General features: G+C 31.7%; 1 protein-coding gene across 1 annotated transcript in view; it reads right to left on the minus strand.

Annotated features, from left to right (window-relative positions):
• Nucleotides 1–17,012, minus strand: part of LOC114328774 (octopamine receptor Oamb) — a 187,163-nt gene extending 170,151 nt beyond the window's left edge. Inside the window, exon 1 of the mRNA XM_050647748.1 lies at nt 16,784–17,012. Coding sequence (XP_050503705.1) covers nt 16,784–17,012 — 229 coding nt within the window. The remainder of the gene's footprint in view (nt 1–16,783) is intronic.
• Between the last annotated feature and the right edge of the window lie 442 nt (nt 17,013–17,454).

Consider the following 17,454-nt stretch of genomic DNA (forward strand, 5'->3'; position numbering starts at 1 on the left):
TTTTGGTGCTACGCGCAGGACAGCGGTGTTGTTCACACAAGTTGATTTCCACCAAAATTTCTTCCAATCTTTATCTAATATATTGTTTTCTTACTCTATACTTTGTTTTATTTTAATATTTTAATTCCATAAAAATCAAACTAAATTGATTATTGCATGTGAAATATTGTTTAGACAATTGCATATGTTTTCAAATAATAAACTTTTATTCTCTTCGTTAAAATATATGAACAAAGAAAGTTTTTGGTAAAAAAAGTGTTATTTCAAAGGACAGAGAATGTGTTTTTATTTTGCAATAAACAAATTTATTTATTTATATTGAAATGTAGTATAAATTAAAATTTATCAATCATTATCAAAGGTCATTGGAATGCCCGATCAGAGCAAACCTATCCGCTGTCCTGCGCATAGCACCAAAAATTATTGTTTACTTAAAAAAATTCCTGACCTTGTGGTGGTTAACCGATTTTAATTTTGCAAATTGCAAACGAAAGGTACGGTACTCTTCTATATGCCAAAAAAATTTCAACTTGCTGTCTGCTTTATGTTCAGTCCTGCAACATTTTGAAAAAATGAATTTTTTGTGCGAAAGCTGGATTGCAAAATTTATTTTGCAAAATCTGTTAAACCGATCTTAATGAAATTTACAGTATTGTTTTATTATATCATAAAGTTTTTTTGGTTAAAATATGAAGGTTCTAAGTGTGGCATAAATGGATGAAAAACGAAAATGCGAATACTTGTTTTTTTATGGTTATTTTCGCAATTATCGCTATTTTGCAACAAGGGTGACAATTTTTAAAAATTGTAGCCAATCCGATATTCTAGGAAATTTAATTTCGCAACTTTTATGTCAGTACAACTTTTCTTGGAAGTGAATATTTTTAAAGTTATAATCAAAAAACGAAGAAAAAAATCGAATTTGTCCTTCATTTGTTGACATTTTGATTATTTAAACAATGTTCCGGACCTTTTTGAATGGGACGATAACTCAATTATTATTATATGAGTTATTTTTTATGCAATTTCTGCAAAAAAATATGAGTCACCTCTCAACATCCAAATGTACTAATATTTTTACAGGTGCTGCCTGGTTTATATTGGAAATAATAAAATATTATTGTACATAGTGCAACTGTGAACAATAATTTTTAAAGTGTAGAAAAAAGCCATAGTTTTGTCAAGTGCTATGATATGGACCGTTGCAGCACGTAAGAGTAAAAATGGTTCACCTGTTACTATAAAAAATATTTTGAAAAGGCTATAAGTATCAAAATAATACATAAAGATCAATTTAAAGATGATGACATTCAACTCAGTCAGTTATCCCCTCTCTTAAGAAATATACCAGAAAATCCGAATTTGGAAATATACCTTTCAATGAATTCTGAAAAAGTTTTGATTTGCAGGAAATAATTCAGGAATTTATTGACAAAGAAAACAAACATCACCTTACTGCAGATGAATTTGCGAGTGACCAAGATGAAGAAATTGTGAGTTTATTATTGGACGACACGAACAAAGCTTGTAAAAAACTGAAGTACGTTTATAATTTTGTACCGATGAGAATCGGGCCACAAAAACCAAAATAAAATTTTGAAGCAAAGCTTTGTCGAGTTAAAGCGGCCAAAATTTTATGATAATTATTATTGGCCGATATGAAACAGTTTTATTATATACATATGAAAAAATTCTACGTACAGGCTCGAGAAAAAACAAAACAAGCAAAACAGTTACAAGACACACGTATTTCCGGCAACAAGTTTTAAAATCATCCTCGTTCCGGCTATGTCAATATACATTTTAAACGATCCTCTTTATTTCATATTTTCACTATATTTATCTTGAAAAGCCGCGGGATACACCCTGTCAAGACATCTCGCAGGCAGCAACAGGTTGTAAAAGCGGTGTACACCGATATTCCACGCTTAAAATAGTAATGAACTTTAACAAAAGCTTAGCACAATCATTAAACATTACATTAACCTTGTTTCAGTCGATTTTACGCAAAGGCATAAAGGACTTTAATAAACTGGGTCAAATTATTCTATCTATATCGGTTCTGTATTTGAACGCTATTGTCTATCTTTATAGCGTTCGCGATGCAATTTACTGTTAAAACGAACGACACAGCAGTTAAATAAATATTGATCAATTAAAGTTGATTGCATTATGGAGCAGAAGGATGTCCTGATATTAATTCCATTTGGCGCCCTAACGTAATTAAGCATACTTTGTAATGTTCTTTAATGTTTAAATGTCTATAGTCTAGGCCAGGGTCGATAGTTTTGGCGAACAAAATTATAGTAACAGGATGGAACTCATTAGAAAAGAAAGAAAATAAGACAAAAATAACTGAAAACAATTTACGGCAGATCTGAGGTCAGGCAGTGGAAGGAGTGAGGTTTTAAGGGTAAAAATGGGTTATCATGATTTCCGACAAAACTACAAGTCCTATGGAAATAAGTTGAAAAGCTATTTCTGAGCTAAAATTATTTTGTTAGAGCATGAGACATGATAGTTCAAATAAAACACTGTAGATAACGACAGAGATTATTTAATTTTAAAGGAAAATTTAATTCCATTTTAACAGATTCAATTACTAGTTTTGATTTTATCAGTTTTACTTAATTGTTTTCATATTATAGTATTTAGTTTAGGTTTTTTTATTACTTGTAAGAATAACATTAATTAGTTTGAAACCCAGAATCAGGTGGTTCTTTCACATTAATATGATACGTTGTTATTTTAGTTTTTAGATGTATTTAACCCAACCTAAATTGTACCTTGTCTTTCTTCTTTGTTTTGTTTTTCTCTCATAAAAAAAAAGAATGTGTGTGTATTTTGTACGCACGTAAGAAGTTATACTTCTATTATATGATTTCTTAAAAATAAATATACTTTAAACAGTTTGTTTTATTTATTTTTTAATACCAAACTAGTTTTGTGCTTACCGCTTTCAAAAAAAAAAAAATAAAAAAAAGTATAGGATTGCTCCGGACTCGAACTCAAGACCTCTCGATCTCTGGCCGAATGCTATACCAAATACGCTACGAGGACTGTGTCTGTATCGGTTCGGACATACCTAATGACAATTCACGGTAACAAACAGACAAGATGAAGTATAATAAATAAAATGTTTTAATAATACTCATCTTACTCCTGAGGAAGACAAATCCAAAGACACAAAAGTTATGATATATATATTTACTAAAAACACTAATTAGTCGAGGCTTTGAAGCACAAAAAAAGGCCTTACTGTCGATACTCGGTAAATAGTTGGGCAACATCCCGATTAATTATTTTAATTATTTTTAATCATTTTTTAAGTCCATATAATAGTCTAAGATGTCAATAACCATTAATAATAAACAAAACATTTTTCCTTATGGGAAATCGAACCAAGTACTAACACGTCCGTAACTAAATACACATACCGCTAGCCTACGCAAACACTTGCTATACACGGGCGATATTAGGTATAAAAAAACAAATAGGTAAGTAAAAATTGTAAAGAAAATTACTATATACTTAAATGTATTATAAAATTAATATATTCTTAAATTTTAGAAGAAACATTCGTAAATAGGTACATTTATACAAAACATTCCTAAACACAAAAGCGTGTAGGTCCTGCACATAATAATTGCCTATTTCAAAATGCACTTTTGAAATGCATTTTTCTTGTGCACAAATGTAATTTGAGATTTCTTATTCATTACATTAGTTCACAAAATTTCCTGACATTCTCACGAATCCAACGCATTAATCCCCATTAAAATCCGTCTTACTGCAAAAAAAATCGACACTTCAATCCTTCAATGCCTCGAATAAATATATTCTTTTCACACCTTTTCTTGCACTGATATATTTATACATAACTTGAAAGATTTAGCAACTAAACACCATACTGTGTGTGTGCGCATGCGCGCAGTATTATGAAATTTTACTCTCAATCGCGCCGAAAGAAGTATAACTTCAAAAATAATCAAATCTGTTACCGCCTGTCCTCCTTAACTAACACACCATTTGACTGGATAGAAAACGCACATCTGCATCTGCAATCTTCGTTAAATGTACTCCTATTTTCTTTTGCCCCAGGATTGGTCAGTAAATACATAAAATCGTACTTAATTCTGCAGGAATACCCTCGCAAGAAAAATACACAATAAAAATAACTGAACCTCTTAAAACTCAGAAAGAATAAACTGACAAAAATGAAACTTTTCTTTTTCAGCTTATTTTTTAACATAAAAAATGGTCCAACAAGCACCTCGCACACTGGACGTTAGTACATCCAATTAATATTTGAGTATTTTCCAATAAATTGATCACGTGCCCCAAAATCCAGCACACCAACGAAAACCTCAATATAACAACTTCCAGCACATCCCATAAAAGGATTGAGAAATAACTATTTTCAATATAAAAATTGAAAATTTAAATTGCAGGCATGGCCTCCGCATGTGCTTCTCAATTGAAAACAAAAGAATTTCCTTGTGTAGCCAAAAACGACTTCTCTCTCACTTATTTTTTCAAAAAAGAATGTGTGTACTTCACGTAAGAAGTTATACTTCTATTATATGATTTCAACCAAATCAATATACTTTAAACAGTTTACTTATATTTAATTTAAATAATAAACTAATTTTAATACTTACTACTTTCCAAAAATTTTTATTAAAACAACACCAAAAATTAAAAAAATATAAGAATAAAACACACACACACAACACATTGAAAAATGCTACAAAGAAATGATTTCTGAACAATAATTGTTGCCAAAAATTTTAACTAAATACGTATTTTATGCATTAAGGATAATGAGTAATGACTGTCGACTGACTTAGAATGAAATTAACATAAAACTCTAGGAGATGAGGTTTACCCTGCGCACCAGGTAGCTCGAGGACTTTCGTGGTTATCATATTCGTGTTCAGCGACCTCGAAAACCTCCGAGTGATAAAATTGAACTCATTTCTGCGACATTTAAAGAAATTTTTCATTTTCTATGCACTCTGCAAATGCTTTTTCCTTATGTACAAAATTTAATTTTCATTATACGACCATGCACTATGAGTTTTTTCACAAATATTCCTGATACTTTCTCGAATTAAATAGAAAAAAAAATGTTATAGCGATTTATCCTGCTGCGAAGAATAGTAAATAAAAAAAAAGAATGTGTGTGTTCTTTGTACGCACGTAAGAAGTTATACTTCTATTATATAATTTCAACGAAATAAGATACTTTAAACAGTTTATTTTATTTTAATAAACTAATTTTAATACTTACCACTTTCTAAAAATCCAAAAATAAAAAAAAGACAGCAATTGTCCGCATTTGAACCCGGGACCTCTCGATCTCTAGTCGAATACTGCACCAATGACGCTACAAAGGCATTGTTTTGACAGTTTCTCGGACATTATGACAAATCACGGTAACAAATAGACAAAGTGAAATATTAAAAATATAAAAATGTTTTAATAATATGTATTTTCTTACTAGCGAGGAAGGCAAATCCAAAGATACAAAAATTATAATAAATATACTGTTATGATCTGCTTTCTCTTACTTTTATAATAATTAGTATTTATTTAATTAATTAGTCAATTGTCGCAAATCATACATAAAAATTAAGAAAAATCCCAGGGTGCCTTTTTATCATACAAAAAAAAATAACTAAATTATCTTAAGTTATACTTATCCTTTCTCGTGGTTTCAGTATCTCTTAGTTGATCCTTATCGGGACAAAATAGGAAAAAGAAATAAACAGAAATACCATAAATAAGCACATACAAATATATTTTATTATCAAAAGCAATTTTCTGGAAATTTATCAATTAAATCCTGTGGGCATAACTGTCCCAATGAAACTTTTACCACCTAAATTAATTTTAATTCAACAAATATTGATAAACCATTGATATAACATTGATAAAACAAACTAAACAAACAAATTTAGATATTCGCAAAACTACTTGTACTTCCTATTAAATTTTTGAAATATTGGAATCTTAGTTCATATGCTTATACTCAAAAAAATTAACTTCTGAACATACAGAAAATCTACCACATAAGTTATTGACTGACCTTTTGATTCACACACAATGATGTCTCCTCTTGACCCAAACAGCTCTTCCTCGTTGATTATGTTAGGCTACCCATCAAAGCCCTCTCCGTTCTCAGCATCAATCCAACAGCATACCAGCAACTCATTTTTCAAAACACGAGCCAGGCCTCTTTCCACCAGTACTCGTTCAAAAAAACTCTAAAATTCTCTCCTCTCTTTCTCACAATAATATTCTCTCCCTTGAACTTTACAGAATCAAAGAGGTATTTCTTCTCAATTTGATCTGTCTCTCGTTCCACTTTTCAGCTACACTCTTCACTATCTAACAACCACTGGTACTTGCTTCTCAACTATTCACGAAAACTTTGACTGCTCTTCTGCGATGCCGGTCACATAATAATCTCCTTTTTCAAAATATCTGAACATTCACCCTTCTCTCATCCTCATTCCACTTTTTTCATTCGAAAAACCCATGCATCCTTTCAAACAAATACTTCTACTCATGATAATTACTTTTCGGGAATTCTATAAATTTACTTGGGGCTTAAACAAAGAGTCTTAAAATTCCAACTTTCTCTACCTTATTTTTCTAAATATAATAATTACCTGTGGCTTTTGGCCTCTCCCTTAACAAAGCAACCGTTTTACATTATAATCCCGAAATAAATTGTCTATTCACATCACTTTATTTACTAATGTCTTTAATTCTTCAGGGAAAAATTCATTAAGGATAAACCCACTGCTTAAAAACTAACTTATAATAAATAGTTACAAATCAATATACATTCATCAAATGTACATTGTACATACATATATCAAATTTATGTGCCCGCGTTATATTAAAAAAAAATAAAGTTTTTATTCTATATTTGATTGATAAAATGATACACAATAATACATATTTACTAAAAACCCTAATATACTTTTTCCACACCCTTTTTGGACTGATATATATACATAATTTATAAGATTTAGCAACGAACAATATACTGTCTCTGCGCGCATGCGCGCAGAATAATAAAAATTCGCTCTTTATCGCGCCTAAAGAGGTATAACTTCAACTTCAACTGTATAACAAAAATCCAAAAACTCGGTTATTTGAATTTTTTGCATAAATTTTGAGCTTACGTAAAAAATGTAAATATAAATGTTATTAAAATAAACGTAAATATTTGTCATAAAATTATCATACTAAAGCGCAGCAGTTTCCTAGTAGGAGACCTGTGCTCATTTCGGATCTATTTTCTATGGAGCACTAAAGTAGCTTTTGTGGCGACCATGGTCCGATATAACGCAATAAAAGGAACACAAAGTGGAGAGTGGGTAGGTACATTGCCAATTCTGTTCTCGATTCAAAGCATCCCTACTATTTTTTCTTTTTCTGCTAAACCTAAAGTGTACCTATGCCAGAGGCGTATCAAAAGCGCACTTATTATTTGTTAGAATAATTACACAAAAGTATTATATATTTTGAAAAAAACCAGCCATTATTACTTCTCCTTTTTCCTTGAGCCCTTGTGGAGGCGTACTGACATTCTAAATATTGTTAGTTTGAGGTCTCCTATGATGGTACACGACAACCCTCACGGAATTTTCCTAATTTATTTGTTATAAAAATAAGGTCATAATATTATAATTGCAATTTGTATAATTTATTACGATAGTAGCAAAGTCCAAAGTATTGAACTCATTTGAAAGACTGCAAAGAAAGCACACGTCATTCTTAATATACGTATAGTACCTCACCATATGGTCATACATATTGGCACTGTTTTTACCTATAACAGATATAAATAGGAAGATCGAGTACCTGAGACGCCGTTGTTGTCGTTGCACTCTCTAGCGCGTAGTCAGGGTATATTGTTACCGAGAAATGGTTTACCCCCGACCTACCTCAAGGTCTACGTAATGTAATTGTACATTTAATTACTTATATAAGAATAAAGTTTCTGTAAAAAGTTTAAGTTTGTTTGTTCGGGGTAGTGTCTTCGTCTAGCAACCCCCAACTTCACACTCCATCGACTCATCCTATGCCAGTGATGAACTGCTCCGTCTAGAGATATTTCCACCAGATTTTCATTTGTTGCAGATCGTCCTCTTGGTCAACATCAACTTCAAAATATATTTTTTATTCGTAAAATATAGGGAATCTTCTCCACCCAAGAAACTTTTAAAATTCATCTATAGCACCACATGTCGAAAGACTCTAAAGCGATTTAGATCACTTTTTTTTTCAGAGTCCAAGACTTGAGATAAAGTAAGACCGAGAAGACGTAGCAGTGAATTAGGCGGATCCTCAATGCCAACTTTAGGTTTTTGTTACATAATACCTAGGACATCCTTCTAAAAGCGGTCTTGCCTGCTCAATTCTAATTTCATCGTGAATCTCTGATTCACAATTTAATTGTTACAATCGTTACAAATTGCTATTAAACAAATAATTGTTATATTTTTATAAAATAATATTTTCTTAAATACTCAATAAAGTTGATTCATTTTATTTTAAATATATTTTAGAAAAAAACTTCTTGAGAGACGCTCGTGATTTTGAAAGAAGCCGGCTTTAACCATTAATCAGGGTAACCATAATGGAATAGAGGTTTTGTCTATAGATGTAAGGGCCTAAGTGGTATGAAAAAATCAGGTGGAAGTAAATGTTTGCTAAGAAGTTTATCTTGTTCGTATTTACAGAGAATCGTGAAAAGTATTCAATGTAAGTTTAACGGACTAATTTATCATGATTTTTTTTTGAGTACGACAAAAAGAGGATTTTTGGGATTTTGAGTAAACTGAAGCAGGGACTCAAAAGGGGCATTACAGGATTAAGTCTTCAAAGAAAATCCTATAAAAATTGTTTCAATAGTTGTATACAAGGCTTTTATATAGGGTATCAACGAATGCTATTGATGAAAGAAAACTGCAATTTTTGGAACTCATTTTACGATGATTTGGCGTAAATTATCATATAAAAAATGCTTCCTATGGAATCTAAAGCCCTCTAATGGCGCCCTAATATCGGTTTAATTTAAAATATCCTCAAAACGGTTTTCTCTTTTAAGCAATAATATTCTGTTAAGTTTTTAGTAAAATGGCACCAATGGTTCATGGGTAATCAACTATTTTTTCTAAACTAAGGATTTCAAACCAGTCAAATCACATGCACCGCATGAATTATACCTAAATAAAGTTAATTTCAAGTGGAAAGCTATTTATTTCTATTAGAATTGTAACGACGAGGGTTTGATTTTTACATTTCAAGCAGAAAAAAGCAGATAGCGACTTTATTTTCGTCATAAGTCAGTCAGTTCTTATGAAAAAAACTTTTAGTCAGAGCTTATTTGAAATGTATTTTAATGAGATATAAAAGATGTCTCTTAAGTTTTCCCAAAAAAATGCACCACATTCGAGTTATTTGAGATAAAAGGTTTTCCATTTCCATGTTCTTCGAAAATAACCATCCTTTAAAGAGCAATACATGAGTCGTTCTTTGGTTTACATAGGTCTTTCAGACACGACTCTCTTTATTTTTCTATTAGCTACAATTTGCTTTTAATGATATTTTCTATAAAATTAAATTTTTTTAAGGTATTTATTAAAAACCGTTATAAAACGTGAGTGTTTTCAATGAAAAATGCATAGCTTCAATCGCAAATAACTTGGAAAGTGTCAATTTTGCAAAAAAAATTAAAGATCAAAATTTACTAATAATTAGCCACTCTATCGATTTCCATAGTCATTTTGATTAAAAAATTGTCATCCCCTAGATGGGTTGTTTTCACCCCCAGGGCAAAAGCGCAGTTCGGCATAGGGTAGATTTTGACAAAGGTTATAATTACTAGTTAAATCCAAGTTTTCAAGGAAATCGACCTTGGTTCTCAAAATTCCACCAGAAAATAGCTCTTGATTGGACTATAAACTGCTCTTCAAAAGTTAGGGATATAGAAAATTCTGCTGATTTTCATAGTTGATTTTTTCGCGAACAGACGGATTTCGCTATTTTTTTTTATTTTAGCCTTTTCTTTAGCATTTACACAGTTCGCCGCTTCGCAAGAACATAGGCTTAAGTCAAAAAATACGATTTTAGAGGAGAGGCATTTTAAAATTTTATGGATATGAATATGAGAATAACTCCGAATAAGTTTTTATATATATATATATATATATATATATATATATATATATATATATATATATATATATATATATATATATATATATATATATATATATATATATATATATATATATATCGGTTTTAAAACGTTCTCCTACGTCTTCCGATGCCTAGTCGCCATTCACTTCGGTCCATCCAAAGGTCTTCATCCAATTCTCTTTCTCTCATTTCTCGATTTATGCCTTCTCTCCAACTAAGGCGGGGTCTTCCTCTTTTTCGTCTACCATGAGGGGTCCACGTTAGGATTTGTTTCGGGAGTCGTTCTTCGGACATTCTTTGTACGTGTCCATACCATCTAAGCTGTTTGGTACTAATGTCATCTACTATTGTGTGTTTCACATTCATTATTTCCCTAATTCTGTTGTTGGTTACCCTTTCTAATCTTGATTTTCCTGCTGAGCGCCTCCAGAAATCCATTTCTGTTGCTTCAAGTTTTCTCTTGTATCTTTCTTTTATTTGCCATACTTCACTGCTGTAAGTGATTATACTCTTAACAATTGTATTGTATATTCTATGTTTGTTGTTGTTTGATATTGACTGGTCCCACAGGATGCTATTGAGAAGGGTAATTGCTTTTCTTCCCTGGTTGTTTCTTTCTTCTATCGTCCGGTCTACGCTTCCTTCTTGTGTGATGGTCATACCCAGGTATTTATATGCGTCGCAATGTTTAATAATTTCGCCATTCCCCAGTGTAAGGTCCTGCTGTGTCCCACCGATACACATATATTCGGTCTTCTTTATGTTTATTTCCAAACCACCTTTTTTGTACTCCTCTATTAATTTCCTTGTCATATATTCTATATCATCGTAGTCTTGTGCTAGTACAAGTTGGTCGTCTGCAAATGACAAAGTGTATATTGTATTGTAGCTGATCGGTAATCCCATGTTTTTGCATTTGCGTTTCCAAAGTTTTAGAGTTTGTTCGAGGTAGATCTTAAATAATGTCGGTGAAAGGCAGCACCCTTGTTTTAGGCCTTTGCTAATTTGGAATCCTCTCGATAGCCTGCTTCCAACTTTCACCCTTGATGCAGTTTTGGTATACAATTGTTCCGTCGCTGTTATTAAATTTGCGCTTATATTGGTTTTCTCTAATGCTTCCCATAGTTTGTTTTGTGGGATGCTATCATACGCTTTTCTTAAGTCCACATATAACAGATGCACCTCCTGGTTGACGGCCAGTTTCTTCTCAATAATCTGTGTAATACAAAACAGATGGTCAACCGTTGATCTCCCTGCCCTGAATCCTGCCTGTTCTTCAGCTTCTATATCTTTATATTCGTTTTCGATTTTATTTTTAATCAGTTTTCCGTATATTCGGCTGATCGAGTTCGTTACAGCGATGCCTCTGTAGTTGTCACATTGATCCCGTCTGCCTTTTTTATGTATGGTGGATATCCATGATGTCTTCCATTCTTCTGGGATTTCCGCTCCGTTGATGCATCTTTGAAAGAGTTTAGCCAGGTTTTCATATAATTTTGTTGTGCCATATTTTATTAGTTCAGCTGGTATGTTCCCTGGTCCTGGTGCTTTGTTATTTTTTAAAAACTTACATACTTCTTCTACTTCTTTTGTTGTTACCCGTAATGGTGAGGCTAAGATATTTACATTGCTGGTATCACTGTTATTTAAAAATTCCGCTCTGTCCTCATTTAGGAGTTTTTCAAAATATTCGTCCCGAATAAGTTTTTACTTTAAAGAAATTACCTATACAATTTTATTAGAAATATATCTAAATACAAACTGTGATAACTAGATAAATTTATAAAGTGTTTTTGTTAACCCCTATTACATTTGAGTCTTTTTTCCTCTGAAACATTTACTTCAACTTTGTTAAAACGCTGACCTAACTACAAAAAGGGTCCTTATTTTAGAGAGAATTTTCACAAAAACTAATCGAAAGTATAAGATCGGTCGTCCTTGACGAGAAGTAAACACACAAATTGCTTCACATTCTGCGCTATTCTGTGGAGTAACTAACTTGGGTCTGTATTCATACGAATAATAATATCTTAAGTATATAATCAATTTCGCGCTAAACAAATATATACACTTGGTGCCATCTCTTAGCTACTATTATTTATTAACGTCATAGGTCTTTATTCACGCGATAGATAATTTTATTTTTAGTAGATATGCATTAATAAGTCAATTTCGTCAAATTTTGACTTACGCCGACGTTATTGCGAAGCGGCGAGTTGTGCAAAGGTTTACTCAAACTTATTTTTTGTACTTATACCCGGTGGAAGAAAAAATATGCTTTTTTTGTGTTAAGTTTGAGACACCCTGTAGGGAGAACGAGGTACAAATGTGAGTATATATCGACACCTGATATGAAAAACATTGTATCTCCACTTACAATGTTTTTCAACTATGGCTTAAATAGCATCTATAAACGATAACCTTCAATTTGGTCTAAGAACTTTTATCCTATCTTATGTAATTATAAAGTTATTTAACAAAATAACCTCATTGTAAGTGCAAATTTTTGATCACTGGGTGGAAAAAACATTGTAACCAATGTTACAATATTAAAATTTTTAATTATTGATGAAACTTTTTTACTAAATCATTGTAACATGGGATACAATGTTTTTCTCGAAACATTTATTGAGCAAGTTTTTATAACTGCATTGTAAGTTGTGATACAAGAAAGCAGGGTAGTGGAATATTACGATGAACAACATTGTAAGTCAATGTAGTCAGTAAGTAAATTCTATATTATTAACTGCTGAGCATAGTAAGCATGCCTCAAATCGTAAAAACTCACATAAAAATACTAGTTTAAAATTTCAAACAAAAATAATAACACCTATATCATTTACTGCTGAACTAACTTCTACTGATGAAACTCAGATAATCAATGGTCACAGTGGATTGCACGCTCAAGATACATCGACAGTGCAAACTTCTACATGCACCGAAGATACAATTAGATACGTCTGCTAAGAAAAAACAATACCCCAAGAAGAAAAATCTTAGAAGGAAGAGGCAAAGGGATCCTAGTGTTTGAAAAATGAATGTCTTGAAGAAACTGAGGAACTCTGGCCAAGAATTTACTGGCAAAACTAGAAAATTATCGAAAATTAGAGAACTGGGACCTGGATGTAATGATAAATGTATCAGAAAATGTAAATCGAAATTATCAGAAAATTATAGACTCAATGTATTTAATAATTTTTGGGCAATGGCTGATCATGACCAACAAAGCGAATATTTATGTTATCAGACAAAAGAGGAAAGTTGCAAAGCTAAAAGAGTCCTGAAGACACTGGACATATGAATATAATTTGCAGTTGACAGAACACTGACTTCAAGTTTGTAAGAAAACATTTTTGGACACTTTTAACATAACAGATATTATGTGGTTAACTACACTATTCAAAAAAATTGGTAGTCATGAAGGCGGAGGCCGTATACCTGGAGATATGCGTGGTCGCCACAAGAACAGGGCAAATGCTGCAGACGAAAGTATTAAAAATTCGATTCGTGCGCATATAAACTCTGTTCCAGCAAAAGAATCCCATTACGTAAGGCAAAGAACAAGTAAGATGTATTTTGATGAGTCTTTAACTTTTCCCAAATTGTATTCACTATATAATGAATGGATGTTAGAGAATCACCCATGCGATAAACCAGCCACCAAAAGTCAGTACAGAAACATATTCAATACTGAGTTTAATATCGGTTTTTTGCACCGAAAAAAGATATGTGTCTTACTTGCAATCTACATAACACTAAAGCAGAGAAAGGCCAAATAGAAAAAGAATATGCTTTACATATTATTGCAAATAAATGTGTTACACGTGAAACCAAAAATCGCGATAAAGATCTAAGACCACTAAGAAAACAGAAACGGTTGTAACTGCCTGCTTTGATTTGCAAAAAATATTAACTACGCTCCAATCAGAGGTATCATTGTTTTATTATAAAAGGAAGTTTAAAGTGTATAACTTAACTATCTTTGATCTTGGATCTGTGGAAGGTTATTGTTATGCATGGGATGAAACCACAGGTAAAAAGGGGCCTAATGAAATAAGCAGTGCGCTATTTGATTTTATTAAGAGAAAAGTTGCTGGTGGAGCATTAGAGTTTAGATTTTATTCAGATTGTTCTGGAGGACAAAATCGAAATCGGATAATATTTTTAATGTATATTTATGCAGCTAAGATCATGAATATTAATATTACACACACGTTTTTTGAGGTGGGCCACTCTCAATCTGAGGGTGATTCAATGCACGCCCTTATTGAGCGAAGAAAAAAGAACCAAGTTGTTTATGTACCACACTAGTGGTATACACTGATAAGGTGTGCTAAAGTCACAGGAAAACCATACGATTTGAAAGAACTAAGTCAAAATGACATCTTGGACTTTAATTCAATGTTAAAGAAAATACCGAATTGGGATTTAGATATAGATAAACGACAAGTTTTCTGGTCGAAAATACAATACGTAAAAATATATAAAGAACAACCACATATTATATTAGTTTTCAGTACGATCTTATTTCTGATCAATTATCGTTTATAAACAGAATGCAAACCAAAATCGAGCAAAAGGCTACCAAATCCAGGAATAAAAATATACACAATTTATGGGAAGTACAATTTCATTTAGCATATGGGTTACTTCACATAACCACTTAAAAATATAAAGATCTTGTTGCTTTGTGCTCTGGTAAAGCAGTTTTTATTTAAATCTTCCCCACTCTCAACAAACGGAATATTCGGATAATGACTCTGAATAAAAGTTTGCATGGGGTTAATTTTTTTTATTTTTTAATAGAATATAAACTGTTTTATAATTTGTAAATGTTCTAAAATAAACTATTTTTAATGGGAAATAAGCCACAATTTTACCAAAAAAAAATGATTTTATTAACATTAAATTTATTTTATTAAGATTAAATAAATTATTAGAAGAATTTTTTTACTTAGCAACAACATTTTTGTTTATTTTAGTAGTATTTTGTATTTTGACAACGAAACCCGATTTGGGCTTCGAAACGTTAATAAAATCATTTTGTTGGTAAAATTGTGGCTAATTTCCCATTAAAAATACTTTATTATAAAAATTCCACAAGGAAATAGTTTCAGAGTAACATTGTAAATGTTCATTTTGTAATAAATAAATCTAAAATATATTATTTTATTTACCTACTTCTTGTTAATATGTATGACGTAAATTCTTAAATACTACTTGTCTGAGCAAAAAAATCACGTTTCAAGTAAAACCAATAAAATAAATTAATTATAATCTCTTTATTTTGATATTTACTGATTAGTTACAATTTATATGCACCTAACCAAAGAAACATACTGTGTTGAAATATCATTGTATGAACCACTTACAATGATTTTCACCTAAAATTCTGAAAAAATTTGCTATTGTAACTCGACCTAAATCAGGACCAGTAATGTTGACAACAATGTGATATGTAAAAGTGAAAAGCTGAGAAAAAGTTATAAAATATGGATTAAGAACATTACAAAAAATATAAAAGCTGACCCAGTAAAAAAATAAAATGTTTTGGAAATTTCTTTAAATCGCTCTCCTGTAAACTAAGCAAAAGTGAGTTACAATGTTTTTCATATCAGGTGTCGATATTAGAATAATATTGTAGTCTTATGTTTTCTAAACATGCTGTTGTTGGAATGTCACTAATATCTTCAGAAACAAAAAAAAATAGACGGTTTTGTAATTTAACATGTGTTTTAACCGAATCAAAAGTTTGAGACACCTTGTAGGGAGAAAAAAGCACAAAGGTGAGTATACCCCGATATTATGTTGTAGTCTCATATTTTTGAATATTTTATTTTTTAATTTCTCTGATATCTTTAATAACAAAGAAACTAGACGGTATTACTATTTAATATGGTTTTCTATGTTTCACATGTGTGATGTGACGCATGTCGTCAGTTAAAATACATATTAAAGAGTAATATCGTCTAGTTTATTTGTTATTAACGATATCAGAGAAATTAAAAAAATAAAATATTCACAAAATATGAGACTACAACAAAATATCGAGGTATACTCACCTTTCTGCCTTTTTCTCCCTACAAGGTGTCTCAAACTTTTGTTTCGGTTAAAACATATGCTAAATTACAAAACCGCCTATTTTTTTTATTTCTAAAGATATCAGGGACATTCAAAAAACAAAATGTTCACAAAATATAAGACTACAATATGATTTCGATATATACTCCCATTTTGTACCTCGTCCTCCCTACAGGGCGTCTCAAACTTAACATAAGAAAAACATTTCTTTTCTTCCACCCGGTATAAGTATAAAAAAGTTTGAGTAAACCTTTGCATAACTGTGTAAATACTAAAGAACAGTCTAAAATAATAAAACAAAAATTAGCGGAATCCGTTAATCTGTTCACGAAAAAATCTACTATAAAAATTCAGCAGAATTTTCTATATCCCTAACTTTTGACGAGCAGTTTATATTATGTATAAATGACACATACAATAAATTTTAATTTACTGTAAGGATCGATAACGGTGGGTAAATAAATTAAAAATTGCTTACCTTTCGTCGTTCGGAATCCCTGATTGATCGCCCTGGTGGTCCTGACGGCCGCCCTGTATATCCTCCAGTAGAAGAAAAGCATCACGAACATGGGGATATAAAAGGAGCCGAGGGCCGAATAGACGACGTAGCCCGCCTCGTTAGTGAGCTCGCATTGCCAAGGACAGTGAGGCGTCGACGTCGGCGTCTCAGCAGTCGGCGTCAGACCCTGGGTCGAGTTCTCTTCCATCGAGGATTCCACTTCTGGAAGCTGAAAACATAACGCAATTTCCTCAAGTCAGTCACGATTTTTAAAAGGATCGAAATGTAAAAGATGAAAATAGCCACTTTGCCAGAATAAATAAGAAGATGAAAGTGTTGGAGGGTGCAGAGAATTAAATCAAAATCAGCCGACTATTACACAAATTGAATGGCGCATTGGTTTATTCTGAAAAAGAACTCAAAAGCTCAATATTTTTTTTAAAATCAATATCATGACAAATCAAAATATTATGTTTTTCTATTAGGCTATTGATTATGTATTTTAGAAAGGAACTACAACGTTAACGGGGTTTTATTGTTACATATAGTCAATGGACCTCTAAATATGAAAAAAACGCGGAGTGCTACCATTTAAAGGAGTGCGTTTTTGAGAAAGGGGTGAATGAGTCCCTAGGCACAGGACGAATTAG

The sequence above is a fragment of the Diabrotica virgifera genome, chromosome 3 (genome assembly GCF_917563875.1).
Source record: "Diabrotica virgifera virgifera chromosome 3, PGI_DIABVI_V3a".
In the NCBI taxonomy this organism is placed as follows: Eukaryota; Metazoa; Arthropoda; class Insecta; order Coleoptera; family Chrysomelidae; genus Diabrotica; species Diabrotica virgifera.